The 17,167-nt window shown below is 39.0% G+C and overlaps 2 protein-coding genes across 2 annotated transcripts in view; both read right to left on the minus strand.

Moving 5' to 3' along the window:
* Positions 1-1,078: 1,078 nt before the first annotated feature.
* Positions 1,079-2,081, minus strand: LOC114656757 (gamma-crystallin M2-like). Its single transcript, XM_028808370.2, has 3 exons — positions 2,034-2,081; positions 1,706-1,948; positions 1,079-1,413 (listed from the first exon to the last, which is right to left on the minus strand). The coding sequence occupies exons 1-3, from the start codon at positions 2,040-2,042 to the stop codon at positions 1,141-1,143; spliced, it is 525 nt and encodes a 174-aa protein (XP_028664203.1). The 5' UTR covers positions 2,043-2,081; the 3' UTR covers positions 1,079-1,140.
* A 12,644-nt stretch (positions 2,082-14,725) lies between these two features.
* The window catches only part of LOC114656110 (gamma-crystallin M2-like), a 123,142-nt gene continuing 120,700 nt past the window's right edge, over positions 14,726-17,167 (minus strand). Inside the window, exon 3 of the mRNA XM_051931406.1 lies at positions 14,726-15,016. Coding sequence (XP_051787366.1) covers positions 14,744-15,016 — 273 coding nt within the window. The 3' untranslated portion in view covers positions 14,726-14,743. The remainder of the gene's footprint in view (positions 15,017-17,167) is intronic.

The following is a 17,167-nucleotide window of genomic DNA, read 5'->3' on the forward strand; positions in this document are numbered from 1 at the left end:
AGTTTCTACATCTACCTAAATAAACTGGACTATGAGGGAATTCATTCCCGAGTTTAAAATAGCTCATCAAAATGAACTATGTGTGCGAACGTCTTTAGTCTGATTTTTCTCCAGCCCACCCTGGTTCAATTCAGCCTATATAAGGAGAGGCTATTCTGCAGATATGACAGTTTCAAAAATAATTCATGGAGGTCTAGCCATTTCACCCTATTGTCATGAAACATACCTATTATTGTTCTTGAAACATGGTGCATTTCTCTGGCCACTCTTCTCATTTTCAGTTGAGTAGCAATTGCAGTTACCTATTAACTGAAGCCATTGTTGCAATTGTATGTAAAATAATATTCTGGCCCTGTACTGTTTAAATTGCCTTTAAGCTTTTAATGCCCATTTTCTAAATGCACTATTTTAGTCTAGCCTATTCTTTTTGATTTGCAATGCGTTCCAGCTATCTTAACTTGCTTGGCAATAACCTCAAAATTTTAATTTTAGACTACTGTTTAAGATTCTCCCCTGTTTATCCAGTTTCTGTATACTGTTACTAATTTCTCTTGACCTTCCCTTTTTTCCTCCTGTGTTTCTGGCTGTTGGTAATATGTAATATGAATCCATCATTTACTAATATTGCCATCCAATCCCATCCTCTTACGTTTGGCCAAGTCCCTGGTATTCAAGATTAGCCTCATTCTCAAAGGTGGATTAACTGTGAGTGCAGAAGAAGTGAATTACATTTTTGATCAGTATGATAATTTCAATTGGAGTTTTCAGAACGTACATTTTCAGGTCTCTTAATAATATGAAATAGATTACCAATTTCATCATATTTCTAATGTGTCACATTTGTAATGTGTTTCATAATTATAACCCATGTGACCTCAAAGGTGGATTAACTATGAGTGTAGAAGAAGAAATGACGTACATTTTGATCAACAAGTCAATTTCTAGTGGAGTTTTCAGAATTTACTTTTTCAAGTCTTGTACCAATATGAGCTAGATTACCAATTTCAACATGTCACATTTGTAATGTGTCTCATATTTATGACTCACGTGTATTTGAAGAAAAAAGCAGTAAAGTATGTAAAGCATTGGAATAACTTTATTTCTAAAATTATTCATATCCAACATTTAATAATCACAGATTTAACAGAAATCCATGATACGTCTGAAGGATCCAATCCTAGGGTTCATGCCTCCCCAGTCACTGTATCTCCTGTACTCTCCAGGCCTCAGGAAGTACTGGCGTCCTCTGTAGTGAGGCTGCTCATACATGATCCAGTAGCCGTCCACGTGGCATGAGTGAATATCTGGGTAACTGAAGCGGTCCTGGACAGACTCACAGTCATCCATGAACTCCATCATCTGCCCTCCAAAGTTCTCCCGCTCATAAATCCTCATGCGGTAAGATCCCCGGTACTGTTGATTTTAAAAAGATGATGGTTTACAATTTTTTTATAGAAATGCTATTGTCACACATTTTATCTGTCCACCCGCTTTACACACATATGTAATCTTAGTAATGCCAGTCAACCTCGAAACATATTGATTGATAGTAATATCAATCAACCTCCAAACATATTGTTTGACTTTATTCATGGGTAAGCCTTAGAGAATGATAGCATAACAGAAAGTTCTAGGTATTCTGGCACTTAGATGTTGAGTTCCCAGGCAGTAGTAGAAAATGCTATAACACTGTCAACTCACTTACTTGAGGGATCATGCGGCAGGACCTGATGCAGTCATTGTAGCCCATCCAGCGCTGGTAGTCAGGATACTCGCCCCTTCTCAGGAAGTACTGGTAGCCCATGTAGTTGGGGCGTTCGTAGACCATCCAGCAGCCACTCTCCACCCGGATGGAGTTACAACGGCTGAAGTAGGAGTGCAGGTCAGTGCAGTCGCTGCTACATTCGTAGTAGCGACCCTGGAAATTTCTGTCCTCATAGAAAATGATCTATTAAAAAATTAAATATTAAGAGCATCACAAGAGGTTTACATCTCTAATTAGCTTTAAAGCTAAGCAGCAAAGCATTACTCACTTTTCCCATTTTGGAGCTGTAGTGCTGGAACAAACTCAGAAAATGTACTGTTTGATGAGGCTTTTATACTCTAACGCTATAGAAAGTGTTTTGCTTACTAATGTATACAAATGATGAATCAGCTGTGTACTGTTTTAAAACTGACCATTTACAGTAGGAAGTCATTGTATTGTCTCTATTCATTGTGTCCTAGCTTTCACTGAGGTGAGCATAGAAAAAGGAAACACAGTATTTCCTTTAGTGAAGCTGCTTTTAAAAGGTTTTTGCTATTTGTTAGAGTTCTGTGGGTAAATCCAATATTGTTAGAGAACAATCCTATAAACTAGCATGTGTCCTTGTCAAAGAGCAATGCCTGGTGAGTATGTAATAGATGAAGAATTTTCCAGAAATAGATTAATTCTTTTAATTCTACGTTTAGAGTAGTATTCTTGGCTTGTAGAGGTTATGCAAATTAAAATATATTGCTCTTACTATAAAGATCGTACAGTAATTGAATATCTGCTGATGTTTTTCATTATGATCAAATTTTTATCTGTCAAATGAAAACAAGTAAAATGAAAAAAGAACAACAACCCAGTACAGCATCCAAACAACACCCATCCCATCCCATCAGGAGACAACCAAAAGGAAAGCAAGTGTGGAGCTGAAGGAAGAATTGGCTAATGCACCTCAAAGAAGGGAGTCCACAGCACAGGAAAGAAAAAAGGAGGTAAAAAGAGAAACCACAGAGAAATCACAGAGTAACTCTCAAATGGCCCTTGACTATGTGCAAAGCAAGTCTGGATAGTATAACTGGAAGAGTCGATCCAGGAAACAGAGAGCTGAAGAAGTGGAAGATTACAGAATGAAACCTTAAACACTGAAGGAGGAGAAGCAAGACCAGGAAATTTCCATCTGGAGGCTAATTGAAACTTGACTGCAATGGTTACAGTCAAAAGACGCCAGCCCTGAGGGAGAGAAAAGGAAGAGCAGGAAAACAGAAGAGAGATCTAGGAGAAGTAGTATTTGAGTATACAGGTGAGGAATGGATCTTATTAGCAGAATTGGCCACACAGTGCCAGAAGGCAGAAGCTGAAGGATATTCCCAAAGCATGAAGGGAAAGGTGCCAGGGAGTTAAACTGGACAAGGTTATACAAGAGATCCTGTTCTAAACTCGTAAAGCATCATTTCAGAGAGCTGGGTATAATCTGTGGACAAACTTATGATTTTGGAATAATATTTGATATTTTGAAAGATGGTATACAAGCACAAGACGGGTTAATGAAGGTCCATCAAACCAGTGCGATATGATGGAAAAGGGTTTAAAGGAAGCTTTGTGGAAGGGGGAGTAGAAAGAAGACATATGTTTGGAGTTAAGAAAGAGAGAGTTTAAGCAAATGAATGTAAATGATGAACTGGAAAAACAGAAGAAAGAAGGATCCATATGTACTGAGCACAACCCAAAGATGCAGATAGAAAATCAGGAGGTGGACGGGATTTGGTACCTGGACAGGATAAAGAGGAAAATTTTGAGCCTTAATTCCTTAAAAAAGTCTCCAGGTTTAGAGATGCCTGATTGAAACCATAAGGAAGAAGAGGAGGGGGAATTAGAGCAGCTTCCAATATTCAGGGCAAACTAATGAAACATATGAGTTTAGAGTCATATTTCTGGCAGTATACCATTCAATATATATTCAGTATACCATCTCCACATCTGAAGAGCATCTCCATATATATATAAAATCCAATGTCTGTCTGTCTGTCTGTATGCTTTTCACAAGAGAAATACTTAACGGATTTAGATCGGGTTTTGTTCTAAAGTTTGCTTGAACATTCCAGTTGATTTTTTGATTTCATAGTTTGCTTGTGATACCTATTTATTCTCACAAATCCGAGACAGAGGCTGTGGGCCAAGGGGAGGGGGAAGCGTGACGTCAGGAGTTGGGAGCCGGGCAGGGCCCTCCTCACTCACACCCCAGCCTCCACTCGAGTCGGTGCAGCTGTCGCCATGTTTTGGAGCTTCCACTTAGCTATCGATACCTGTTTGTTTATTGATTTTTATAGTTTGTCATGTTTCACTACTATGCAGGTCAAGCCGTGGGGGAGAGCTAGTAAAAGATAACAGAACCCACAATAGGGGAGAACTACTTTAATTTATTACACAAAAAGGAAAAAAGACTGAACAATAGAATTCATGTTTTGTTTTTTTGTATAAGAATCTTGGAAGAGAGATACTGGGGAGAATGGATCTACCTGCCCTAACTGTAAATACATGGTATAGTTCAACATTGGAAGGACAACACCCTTAATCCAACCTGTCATCCTGTCAGATGTCTTTTCTGCATTTAGGGAAAACAAAGACAGGGGAGGGTGTAAGTAGATGAAGGATAAGTAACAAATGGTATAAATTATCAGCCTCATGATGGGTCTAAATAAAACCAGTTTGATCCCCTTTGCTAGCAACAACATCAGAATTCATCAGCAGTAAGGGAAGGTAACTAAAATAGTCTGTGGGATCCTAATCTTGCTTGAGCAACAAACAAATAAAACGCAAATTAAATGAAGATTTAAAGATAGGAATCAATCATGATCTGGTTCCAGAAGGGCAATAGGAGATGAGGGGGTTGACATCTGGGCCTGCAGATTTCTCAGAGCTCATGGAGTTCAGAGCCTCTTTGAGTTCAACAACATAAAAATAAGTATCCAGAGGAGATGTTTCCAACTTTGAAAACTTCATAAAGTGTAACGATTTCAGAAAAGTAGAGATGTAGGGGAGGTGGATTAGAGAAAAAAAACAAAAAAAGATTGATTTCTTTTGGGTTAGAGGTGTGAAGCCACTTTCTAGTTTTAATGGAAGAAATCAAAGCATATAAATCAAGTTTCTGTGGTATAGTAATTTGCTGAGCATGGATCTGGTAACATAGTAAAATACCCCAATGTGATGCACCTTAAAGTTAGCATGGCATCATAGCAAAGCAGTTAGTTCAGCCATGAAATGAGACTTGCATGACCCCATCAAAGGCAACTCAAAATCCAAGAGCCAAAATTCAAGATTGGGGATCTTTGGTGAACCACTGAAAAACCAAGTGGCAAAAGCAGTCAATGCTTCAAGAAGGAATTCTTCACCAGCCATACAGTAGAAGACAGAGTGTATACCCAGTATTGACAGAAATACATTCTTCTAGCTTATGGGCCAAGTAAACAATGAATTTTGGATTCTTGAGTAAAATTGTATTGAATCTTGATCAAGACACTTGAGGGACAAAATGGACATCAGTAGGAGCAAGGGAGCAATAAACTACAATGTCATCAGAGCACTATTTGGACTTAAAGTAGGGAGGAAAAAAGTAGATGAAGGGGATAATTGGACTAAATGAGTCAGCTACATTAAAATCATCAACCAGTTTAGACAGGGTATGGCTAAAAAGGGGAATCCATTGCAACAGGAGAAATGGGGATTTCTCTGGGTTTGGGTAAAGGAACAGTGTTTGTGTCTGTGCTAGTAACAAATTATTTGTAACATTTATGAATTTGATTAGTCATATCTTAGAAGAACAAGTCATGTGATGGGGTGGGGTGGAGGTGTAAACAGAAATTAATTATCTGTCTATCTCCAAGCTCAGATACGATTTATCAAAACTTGCTATCAGAATCACATCCAGAGTTTAAAATCATAAATTGTAGGTTATGTTGCAGAACTTGCTTCTCTCCCTTTTGAGGCCTGGTATGGCCATTATGGCGGGCCAAGGTTTTTTGTTGATGACTTTGTGCCGTGCAAGATCTATATGCCGGCATTTCTCTCTGGTAGATCACAGATGTCTACCTGTGAACTTAGGGAGACCCTGGCCTTTGCACGCCTCAGGATGCATGTAGAGAGTCTCATATGTAAAGTGAAGGAACACAAGTTGTTTGAAACTGAAATTCCACTCTGGCTTTTTGGCAGCATTAACCAGCTGTATACTGTTGCCCATCTCCTGACAAACGGGCATCTTGTGATGGCTTGGGCAAAGAAGGCAGAGAACAGTATATTCTATTTACTAGCAAATGCCTTTTTCCAAAGCAAGATCCTCTGGTGGGCTTTATATAAATAAAGAAATGCCTTATTTGTTTTCTTAAGAGTAATAGAATGACCTTCTTTGTGTGTTCAGGTTTGGACTTTCTTGCTTAACAAGCAGCATCTAACAATCAATGCTAAAATGAAATTATCCTATAATGAAGTAAATGATTACTTTATCTGATATATTGCAGAAATGATCACTGCAAAAAATATTTAAATAATAATAACCTGATGCCTTGCACAAGCTTTCTTCCTCTAGTTCTGGTTTGTCATTTACCAAACCAGGTTTAACACCCTGCATTAAAAGTAAAGGTTTAGTAAACATAAACAAATATCCATAAATAAAACCAGGCACGGTACTATGCTTAAAAAGTTAGTTACTGTGGTGCTTGGTTTATGCCACTTCTGTTCAGTCTCTGTACAGCTGTGTACTGGGGAAACAGAGGTGGTCTTTAGCTCAGAATGATTTGCAGTATGGTACAAAAGTGCTGCCACATGTTTGTACAAAGTGGTACCTGCCACACAGGTAAACTGGCAACTTTGTAGCTGCACAGGATGGGAGTCTTGAAGGGCAATCTGTGAAAATGCACAAATCTGTTACAATACATATAGTAAGGGCAGATAAAGATTAAAATGTTATTTCTATAATGAAATTAAATTGAATGAATGAGCACCATGAGAAAGCCTCAAAAAATTATCATGAACAAAAATCTACAATTCGTATGCACTATTAATCTCACTTTATTCATTTAAAATATTGAGGATAACAGAACGTGTGAAAATGAACAGACAAAACTCTATCTAGTTTCTGTGAATCCCATCACTTTCACCGATTTTTGCACACCATGCTATTAATGGGATATCATTCAAAATATATATAGGCCTAGTACAGTGTATATATAGTAGGTTATTAGATCATATGATTCACAGGAACCTGTCTCATGAATGAGACTGCACCAAACCTGCAGGATAACTTATGCACAAACTGTGTGGCTTTTCCTTATTGATCTGTAGCAGTGAGCCATAATGGTAATCTCCCCTTTTACTGAATCCTTGTTTGAAACTGAGATTGACAAAGATGTTAGGAAAATTGTAACGGTGATAGACACACGTTAGCAGTATCACTATGTTAACATTGGCTTGTGCACAAACATGTTAATATGTCCAGATCTTGCCTTCGTAATTGTAGATGCAGCTTGAAACATATAGTTTGAAGCCATTCTCCTTTTCAGCTCCTCACATTTGGCATGATATTATGAATAATATGACTTACAACGTTTACCGTAAGTCTGGGCATGTGTTGAAGCAATCGAGTGACAAACACCATACCTGTTGTTATGGTTCTGCCTTTGTCCAGAAACGGTTTCATAAGCTTTGTGACCTTAGTCTCGGAAAGTCTTTCTCCTGTGTGGCGACTGAGATCTTTTCCTGAATAAGATCAAACACAGTTGCATAGGTGCAACAGGAGCTTCCACCTGCAGCTAAAGTCACTTCAGTACATATGTACTTGTGAGCATGCCCGTATCAATTAAACAGAGAAACTCTGCAGTTTACTTGTGACTTCTTGCTGTAGGAAGATAAGTAAATAAATCAAGGTAAATACCATTCGATCTGGCTTTTATATGAGTAACATATAAATGTTTTTATATAAAGACCATCACAAAACATAATCACAAACTGGACTTCGCACAATACCATGGCGAGCTCTGTAAGCCATGCTGTTTCATTGAAGGACAGGTGTGGGGCAGACTGACTGGCAGGATGATGCCAACCTGTTGCTGCATCCAAACGGTGCCATCTTTCGCCTTTATGCCTGGTGCAGCTGCATTGTTCTTATGTGTGAGTGGATGTTTCTTGCGGGGGAGGGGGGGGGGCTTCTGTTCTCTTTTTCCGATGTAGAACCCACGTCCTCATCTGAGTTCACCTCTGTTATAGCATATCTTTATTTGAAAACAGCCGTGTCAGATTGGGACGAGCCTGAATGTGACTGAGAGAATAAAACTGAATTAAAAAAAAAAAAAAAAAAAAAGCTAACCTTTACAAATGCCATAAATTTACACTGGCTGTTACAGACTCAAATCAAATGTATGTTTTTATTCTATAATAGTAAGAATAAGAGCAGCTCACTACTCAAAATGGAGGTGTCCATGATCGAACCACAAACATCTTGATTACGAGTCAGCAGCTTTTACCACTGCACCACCAAAGTGGTCGTATTAAGGCCATGTCAATGTCGCACCCTAACACAAGTTCTTTTTCTGCAGTTATATTCTTGAATAAAAGCGCACTTGTTTTGTTATACTTGTACCTTTTGTTAAAGTACTTTATTTGATATTTGGACTTCAGGCTTCACACAGTATGCACTTCATGTCTACATTTTGTCAATTATTATTAAGACATGAAAAATGTTTTTGTTTTAATGATGTGTTTACATAGATTGTTGTAGACACAGAATACACATGAAATGCATGTATTCCAAATAACGATATATTATTTGCCCTATGCAACTCCCAGCAATTCACATGCAGGTAAACAGACCTGAGCCCTTTCTGCGTTGGTGTGTGTGTGTGTGAGGATGGGGGGGGGGGGAGTTGTATAGCAGGCTGCTTGCTGCTTGTGTTGATCGACACATTTACAACACAAAAGACGCTGAGGGAGAGGTGCGAATGGATTTAAAGTGGGCCTGTTTTTTCGTAGGCTTTGGTAATTCTAGTGTTAAACACACCTGTCTGGGCACCAGGTCCTCAAATTGAGAAAGTGGCTTACACTTTACAGAGTATATACTTGTACTTCTCAAGATTTAAAATATGTCTTTTAACAGGTGATGTCATCCTTATGATTTCTATTACCAACAAATTAACACCAAAGAGCCCAAAAGCATACTGAATTGGTGTGTTTATTGTATAGCATACAGGAGGGAAATCATTATTAGGATTACCAACAAACAACAAAAAGGAAACTGACACTAAAGCTGGGTGGGCCTACCCATTTATTCTGTAAGATCAATAATAGTTTGGTGAGATGGCTTGCCCACTTTGCCACCTTTCCAACAGCACAAATGCAGCCTCCCTTCTCACCTCCTCTATCTCTTTCAATCTGTATTTCTGTATCACAACGCTGCCTTCTTTTCCTCCCATGAGTAACTTTGCTCCTCTCAGAACTGTGTTTCAGTCTTTTCATACAAAAAATTAAGGAAATTGAGTGGCAGTCATTTTTAAAGTCAAACTGAAAAGAATGGCAAGATTTATAACACCAAAGGTAAGATTTAAGCAAAGAAGTTAGAGCATTTCATAAAAAAAGTTACAAAATGATGGAAGGATCAAATCCCGTAGCTATTCCTTTCTTTTACATTGCTTACGAAACTAAATTACTTTTGCTTGTTCTCTCATTTATTTACAACAAAGTTTGGACATATTCCAACAGCTTGACTTTAAGTAAGATATCTGTAATGACGGTACACAGCATCATAGCAACCATTTCAAAATAGTGACACTTGTGATGACAATAACTACTTACTGTATACACAATGGTGAAAATAATATATATATATTTATATAGCGCTTTGAGTACTGAGAAAAGCACTATATAAATGTAATGAATTATAATTATTATTATATATTTACAGTTCCCAGACCTAGGCACAATTGTACTTCTTCCTTGGGTTGACTTTAATTTTCTCTTGAGTTTTCTTTCTGCCAGTCTTTGGTGAGGCCCTTCTTTAGCTATAAAGGGACCACAGATCACAACTTCTATTAGCAGTCCCTGAGCTTTCAGTTATCTATTGAAGACATTATGAAGCTTTAATGCTGTCTAACCTTTAGCTGCTTGAGGATTCTCTATCTTCTGGCCAGACTTCCATTTCCAGACTCCCTCTCTCTCTCTCTCTCTCTCTTTCCTTCCACAACACTACCACCTAGTGACCAGGAAGTTCCAAAGCTAAAATGTATCTGTTTTTACTGTATGCTGAAGTCACAGATCTCTAAAGCCAATTGGGTAACATCCTAGGGAAACAAACCCTGTTTTCTCCCAAGGTAAAACTTGACCTCTCTTGCACTGATGCCTCTCCCCTTTCAATTTCTTGGGCAGTGTTTCTTAAACTATGGAATGTCTGAACTTCGATCGTGCTGATTAATGAATCACATCTGCACTGAATGAGAAAGGGTCTTGGACAATTTATGGAATGCCTTGTGATGGATCGACGTACAGTAGATAAGGGGAATTTGTCCCATAGCACCCCCTTCCAAAACCACCACCAATGGCAGCTCTACATGGCGGACCTAACGGGATGACGATCAGTGGTGACTGTATAAGAGGGTTATATCACCATCCTTCTAATGCTCTTGAACTCACACGTCCTCTTTTATCACGTCACTAAAGCCAGACTAACCAATCAGATTACTCTGATGGACTGGACACACAGATTTTAGTGTTTTATTTTATAATAGATTAAGGCTGAGTAGCCAGCATTAATCCCCCAAAACCCATGACAACAAGGACTATTATGGAATATGAGAAAAAAAGCTGCAGCACAATAAAGTGCTGGGGACCTTCTTGGTAACCCATTTAATATGCAAAGCAAAAGCAATGAAAGTTTGTTTGAAACAAATAATAGGCGGACACAATGTGTGTTTGCTTTCTGAATGTGGGTCGCACAAAATATTGAATGACAGTTGTGCTCAATTGGAAAGGGTCACGCACAATATTAAGCAAATGACATTGCTCCGCTCCAGCCTGCATTAGCGATTCACTAAGGGGGACTCCAAGAGGTTACCAGAATGATAGGTCTGTGGAGATTCTGGATCTCAAAGACACAAAAAAGTCAAAATTTTATTGTTAGAAAAAAAAGTTTAAGAACCACTGTTTTAAGTGAATGCTCCTCAGCATTAAAGAGCATCAGCTAGAGGAACTCTGTCTTCTTTAGGCTCGGATGCATGGTTCAATGTCTCTTCTGATGATCTCTTAAATACCTGTCAAGGTGGAAGGGGTGGAACTAGTGGGCTGTCCTCAGAAGTGACGTAAGACGCACTCTTGTGCTTCATCCTCCAGAATGCAGATTAAAGAAGACAATGAGTCAAAAATCTTGCAACCCACTGGGGCTTGGTGGGAACAGTTCTTACATCTTTAAAGCCTTAGCAGTATTCCTGACGTGCTTATGTGCCACAAAGGTAATGTGGAAAGTTTTTTGAATGATGGGAACATTAAAACAATCTTGATGACAACATATCATTCAGTCCAACAAGTTCATCAGTCCTATTCATCTGATTTTCCGAAAATAATCCAGTCGATATTTGAAGGTCCCTAAATTCCTATTCTCTACCACATTGCTTGGTAATTTATTAAATGTATATGCTTCTCTGTGTGTAGAAAAAGTTTGTAATGCTTGTGTGAAATCTTCCTCAATTCTTTGTTTCTGTGTTCTTGATGAAGAATTTATTTTAAAGTAACATCTCGGATCCACTTCCCTTGTAACCTCCATTTGCTTAAACTGAAAAGGTTCAATCCTTTTGGTCTTTCTTTATAACTCATATCTTGTAGACCTGCATTCAGTCTATCATTGTCTGTACTTTCTCTAGTGCTGCTATGTCTTTTTTTGTTGTGTTAGATTAGATTAGATTAGGCAAAATTTAATAATCATATGGAGAAATTCAAATGCATACTGCAACAGAAACATAAAAAAAACAAAAATACAGACTGACAGAACAGTTAGTACATCCAATAAATTAATCAATAAATTAATTAAAATAAATTTCACGAGTACCTTGGGAGGAAACATTGAATTGTCTGATAACAGTGGTCAGAAAAGACCCCCAGAGGTGCTTCTTAGCACACCATGGTGGAATGTTCCTGCAGTGAAAAGTGCTCTAAGAGAGTGCCTCCAGGTGGGGACGGAGTTGATTTTTCATTTTATATTGACCAAAACCGAGTGTTCCAGATGATGTGACTAGTGCATAATGTAGATTAAGAATAACCTCATATTTTGTGAACTCCAGATGGTAGGCTGCAAAATATACCATTACATCCTAATAGCCTTCTTGATTGCTTCTGCACAATGTCTGTGGGTTGACTGTGAGGAGTTCATTACTCCTAGGCTCTCCTCATGATATGTACTTTCAAGATTCAGATCTCCTTTTGTCATTATATATTTAACATTTTAACTTACTATTTGTAATACTTTACATTTATTTACATTAAAAGTCATCTGCCACAAATCTACCCAAGTCTGTACTCTGCACCAGTCCCTTTATAATTATTCTGCTGGTTTTAGATCAGAGGTCGTCAAGTCCGGTCCTGGAGGACCACCGTGGCTGCAGGTTTTCATTCTAACCCTTTTTTTTAATGAGTGCCCTGTTTGTGCTGCTAATTAACTTCTTGTGAATTCATTTTATTTGAATTGCTTGTTTAAGATTTCTTCCCCTGAATTTCTTCATCGTTCCTCTGAATTGCTTCATTTCTTTCCTTAAATGGCACCCAAACAGAAATGAAATGTGAAGTGAGGGAGCCAACACAAAACCAACTAAGTGAGGGCCTCAAACCCCAAACAATTTCACTCCAACTAGCTGCTTAATGAGGTGCCAATTCTTGTTGTTAATTAAACCCGTTCTTTAATTTCATGGCTTTGTTGCTGCTCTCAGTGTACATTAGCAGACATTTTTGAAATTGCTGAATTTCTCTTTCTAAGAGCACTCTTAAAATGTTTTGGGAACCTGAGCAAATCGATAGTCCTGAGACCTTAATCTGTCTTTATTTTCAGATATTGTATGATGGACACCAGTTGTTTTGGCTCATTTTGTATCTCATTATTGTTTGGCTGCTAATTAAGGAAAAAGAAACAATTAAGGGGTCTGAGTCTTCAAGAGCAAGTCAATTAAAATTAATTCAAAAGAAGTTAATTAGCAGCAAAAACGGGTCACTCATTACGAAAAGGGTTAGAATGAAAACCTGCAGCCACGGTGGTCCTCTAGATTATGTGCCATTTCACCTATTTAGGCCTCAACTGCAAACTAAACCTGCTTTATTATTTATATTTCTATTCATATTATTAATATATATTAAAACAACAGCAGCTCCAGCACTAAACCTTGAGGGGCACCACTTTTAACATTATCTAATTCTGAAAAATTCCTCCCCCACTATAACCTTTTGCTGCTGGTATTTAAGACAGTTTTGCACCCATTTGCACACTACTCCCTTAATTCTCACTTCTCTTAGTTTAATCAGTAGCCTCTCATGTGGTCCCTCATCAAATGCTTTCTGAAAATAAACATAAATTATATTATATGCACCTCTCTGGTCATATGCTTTTGTTGCTTCCTTACAGAATTCTAGAACACTAGTGAAACATCCTCCCCACCGTCTAAACCCATGTTAACTATTTGCTCATTCACCTGTGTTTTGGTATGTGTTTTTCGATCTTCTCCTTAATAATTGGTTCAATTAGTTTACCCATAATATATGTTAAGCTTACTGGCCTGTAGCTGGATCAGCCCAGTGTCCTATTTATATAACAGGGTAACACTGGAAAACTTCACTCTTTCAGAATTTCCCCAGTGTACACTGATGTCTGAAAAATATTCATCAAGGGTTTATATATTGTGAAGGGGGGGCTGAATGCACCCCTAGAAGACACGGTCACTCCCCCGAAACCCCCTCTTAAATGGTGATACAATGGGAAACAAATACAGTTTTTCACCTCCTCTTTGGGCGGCACGGTGGCGCAGTGGGTAGCGCAGCTGCCTCGCAGTTGGGAGATCTGGGGACCTGGGTTCGCTTCCCGGGTCCTCCCTGCGTGGAGTTTGCATGTTCTCCCCGTGTCTGCGTGGGTTTCCTCCCACAGTCCAAAGACATGCAGGTTAGGTGGATTGGCAATACTAAATTGGCCCTAGTGTGTGCTTGGTGTGTGGGTGTGTTTGTGTGTGTCCTGCGGTGGGTTGGCACCCTGCCCAGGATTGGTTCCTGCCTTGTGCCCTGTGTTGGCTGGGATTGGCTCCAGCAGACCCCCGTGACCCTGTGTTCGGATTCAGCGGGTTGGAAAATGGATGGATGGACCTCCTCTTTGCTCAATTAGCTGCTGGTTTGCTGCTGCTGCTGCTGCTGCTGCTGCTGCTGCTGCTGTGCCGTGTGATCGACATCTCGTGCAAAGCTTCGAACATTTAAAAGCCTGTACAGCAGCTGTCCTTTTGTCTTATTTCCTTGTCTTTCTTCTCCCCCAGACATCCTCTGCTTTATTCTTTATTCTTTATTATACTGTTTACAAATAAAGTTTATCTTTCTTGAAAACCCTGAATGAAACTATGCAACTATGTGACCCAAGCCTGACAATATGTAATGACTAGCCTCCTTAAATACTGTAAGATGAGCATTGTCTGGTCTGAGTAATTTGTTTGATATCTTCTTTTTTTAATCTAAGCAGTCCCTTCTTCCTCTATAATCTCCCAAACCTTTAAGTACCTTTAGTGACTCCACATGTAAAAATTTCTGAAAGACTGGTTTTAACAGTGTTCGCTATTTCAGGATACCTGTCTTACTTCTATTATCATTGAAAATATTTTCCAAGTGTTATCTTTTTTATGCCATTAATATTATATCCAGAGAATAAATTTAAAAATTCTGAATATGAAAATTATTTAATTTTATTTTCAAAACAATAAATTCCAGATGTTAATTAATAAAGAGTTAGCAGTAATCCATGATGTGCCTGAAGGAGCCGATTCTAGGGGTCATGCCTTCCCAGTCACTGTATCTCCTGTACTCTCCAGGCCTCAAGAAGTACTGGCGTCCTCTGTAGTGGGGCTGCTCATACATGATCCAGTAGCCGTCCACATGGCAGGAGTGAATATCTGGATATCTGAAGCGTTCCTGAACTGACTCACAGTCATCCATGAACTCCATCATCTGTCCTCCAAAATTTTCTCTCTCATAAATCCTCATGCGGTAAGATCCTCTGTACTGCTGATTGAAAGAAGATTATTTAATAAAGGATCATTGGCAGAAAAAGGCTGTAGTTACACATTTCACGTATTCTCAGGAAAAATAATGCAGTTACTCATTTCATCTATATTCTGCAAAATTTCTTATCAGCAGCACAATGGCACAGTGGACAGTGCTACTGCTTTACAGATTCCTGCATCCTGGCATTGAATCACAAGCCCAGTCATTTTGTGAGCTGAGTTTGCAAGTTCTCCCTCTGTCTACATGAGTTTATAGCTTAGTGCTGCAATTTACCTCTCATATCCTCAAGAAAATGTGTATGTTAGATTAATTACTGATTCTAAATTAGCCCACTGTGAGATAGTAGGCCCTGTGCTCAAGTACTTAGGTATAAGTTGGTGCCTGTCTCCTGTTGAGACCGAACCAATGTCCACAACTCTTATTATTATATTAATTCTTCATATCATTGTGTTATGTTCTTTCTATTCACTTACCTATAGATATCAACCTTTTAACAAACATGTAAGTATAATTCTGCAATAAAAATTGAAATTATAAACTTGAAATTCCCTCTATGTAGATGGGAATTCCCTTAGAGATTTGGTGACAAAAAGAGCGTAGTTGATAGAAATGAACAATAACCAAGGTATAGCAACACACCCTAAGTGGTCAGTCAGCATTCTCTTCATGAGAGGGGAAGTCTTGTTTTGAGATTTTGACTCACACAGCTGAGTGGTAGTGAAAATAGAAACACTCAGCTATGAGACAGTTCATAGATATGTCAACTAAATTGTCAATGCATCATACTGGCACCCGATTGTTGAAAAGCCCAAGCTAGGCAGGGCTGTTACCTCTATGCCACTTTAAATACTTTTTAAATATTTTTCCAAACTTACTTGAGGAACCACATGGCAGGACCTGATGCAGTTATTGTAGCCCATCCAGCGCTAATAGTCGGGATACTCGGCCCTTCTCAGGAAGTACTGGTAGCCCATGTAGTTGGGGCGCTCATAGACCATCCAGCAGCCGCTCTCCACCCAATTGTGCATTATTATTGTGCTAGACTGATTGAGCCCTTTGTATGTTTTACCTAAAATTGTGATTGGTTGAGTTGTGTCTGGTCTTTGAGGTTCTGGAGTTCCCCCTGGTGGCCACAGTAGCAAATATCATTAACTGTTGTTCATTACTATCTACTGTATGACTTGATATGACAACACTATTCATAGTTGCTTCTTCTTCAATAAAAAGTTATCCGCAGTTAACTTCTCATTTGAAAAACTTTCTGACATCACACACTGCAGATGCATTGCATTGCACATTGAGCAGATGGTGATTTTCTGCATAAATGGGCATGGACAAATCATTCCTGCTTGTTTAATTATTGGTTGGATTTCATCAAATTTTGTGAATTTATAAAATTAGTACAAATTAAATATATATTTTTTATGGCTTATTGAGCTGCTTTGTTAAGATTATGATTTTGCTGTCACCATCAACATAAGCTACCTGTTAGGTTGACAGGTTAAGTACACATCTAAGTTTGAGCGCTCTGGAGCATGTTTTCATCCAGGATGTCTCTGTACATTGCTGCAGTCATCTTTCCCTTTATCCTGACTAGTCTCCCAGTTCCTGCTGCTGAAAAACATCCCCACAGCATGATGCTGCCACCACCATGCTTCACTGTAGGGATGGTGCCAGGTTTCCTCCAAACGTGACGCCTGGCATTCATACCAAAAAGTTCAACCTTTGTCTCATCAGACCAGAGAATTTTCTTTCTCATGGTCTGAGAGTCCTTCAGGTGCCTTTTGGCAAACTCCAGGCGGGCTGCCATGTTCCTTTTACTAAGGAGTGGCTTCCGTCTGGCCACTCTACCATACAGGCCTGATTGGTGGATTGCTGCAGAGATGGTTGTCCTTCTGGAAGGTTCTCCTCTCTCCACAGAGGACCTCTGGAGCTCTGACAGAGTGACCATCGGGTTCTTGGTCACCTCCCTGACTAAGGCCCTTCTCCCCTGATCGCTCAGTTTAGATGGCAGCCAGCTCTAAGAAGAGTCCTGGTGGTTTTGAACTTCTTCCACTTACGGATGATGGAGGCCACTGTGCTCATTGGGACCTTCAAAGCAGCAGAAATTTTTCTGTAACCTTCCCCAGATTTGTGCCTCGAGACAAT

Source organism: Erpetoichthys calabaricus, chromosome 8, assembly GCF_900747795.2.
Source record: "Erpetoichthys calabaricus chromosome 8, fErpCal1.3, whole genome shotgun sequence".
NCBI lineage: Eukaryota > Metazoa > Chordata > Cladistia > Polypteriformes > Polypteridae > Erpetoichthys > Erpetoichthys calabaricus.

Excerpts from the sequence above, each read along its gene's own strand:
- LOC114656757 (XM_028808370.2), bottom strand. Across the intron at positions 1,414-1,705 it reads CCTGCCGCATGATCCCTCAA|TACCGGGGATCTTACCGCAT; the intron begins GTAAGTGAGTTG and ends TAAAATCAACAG.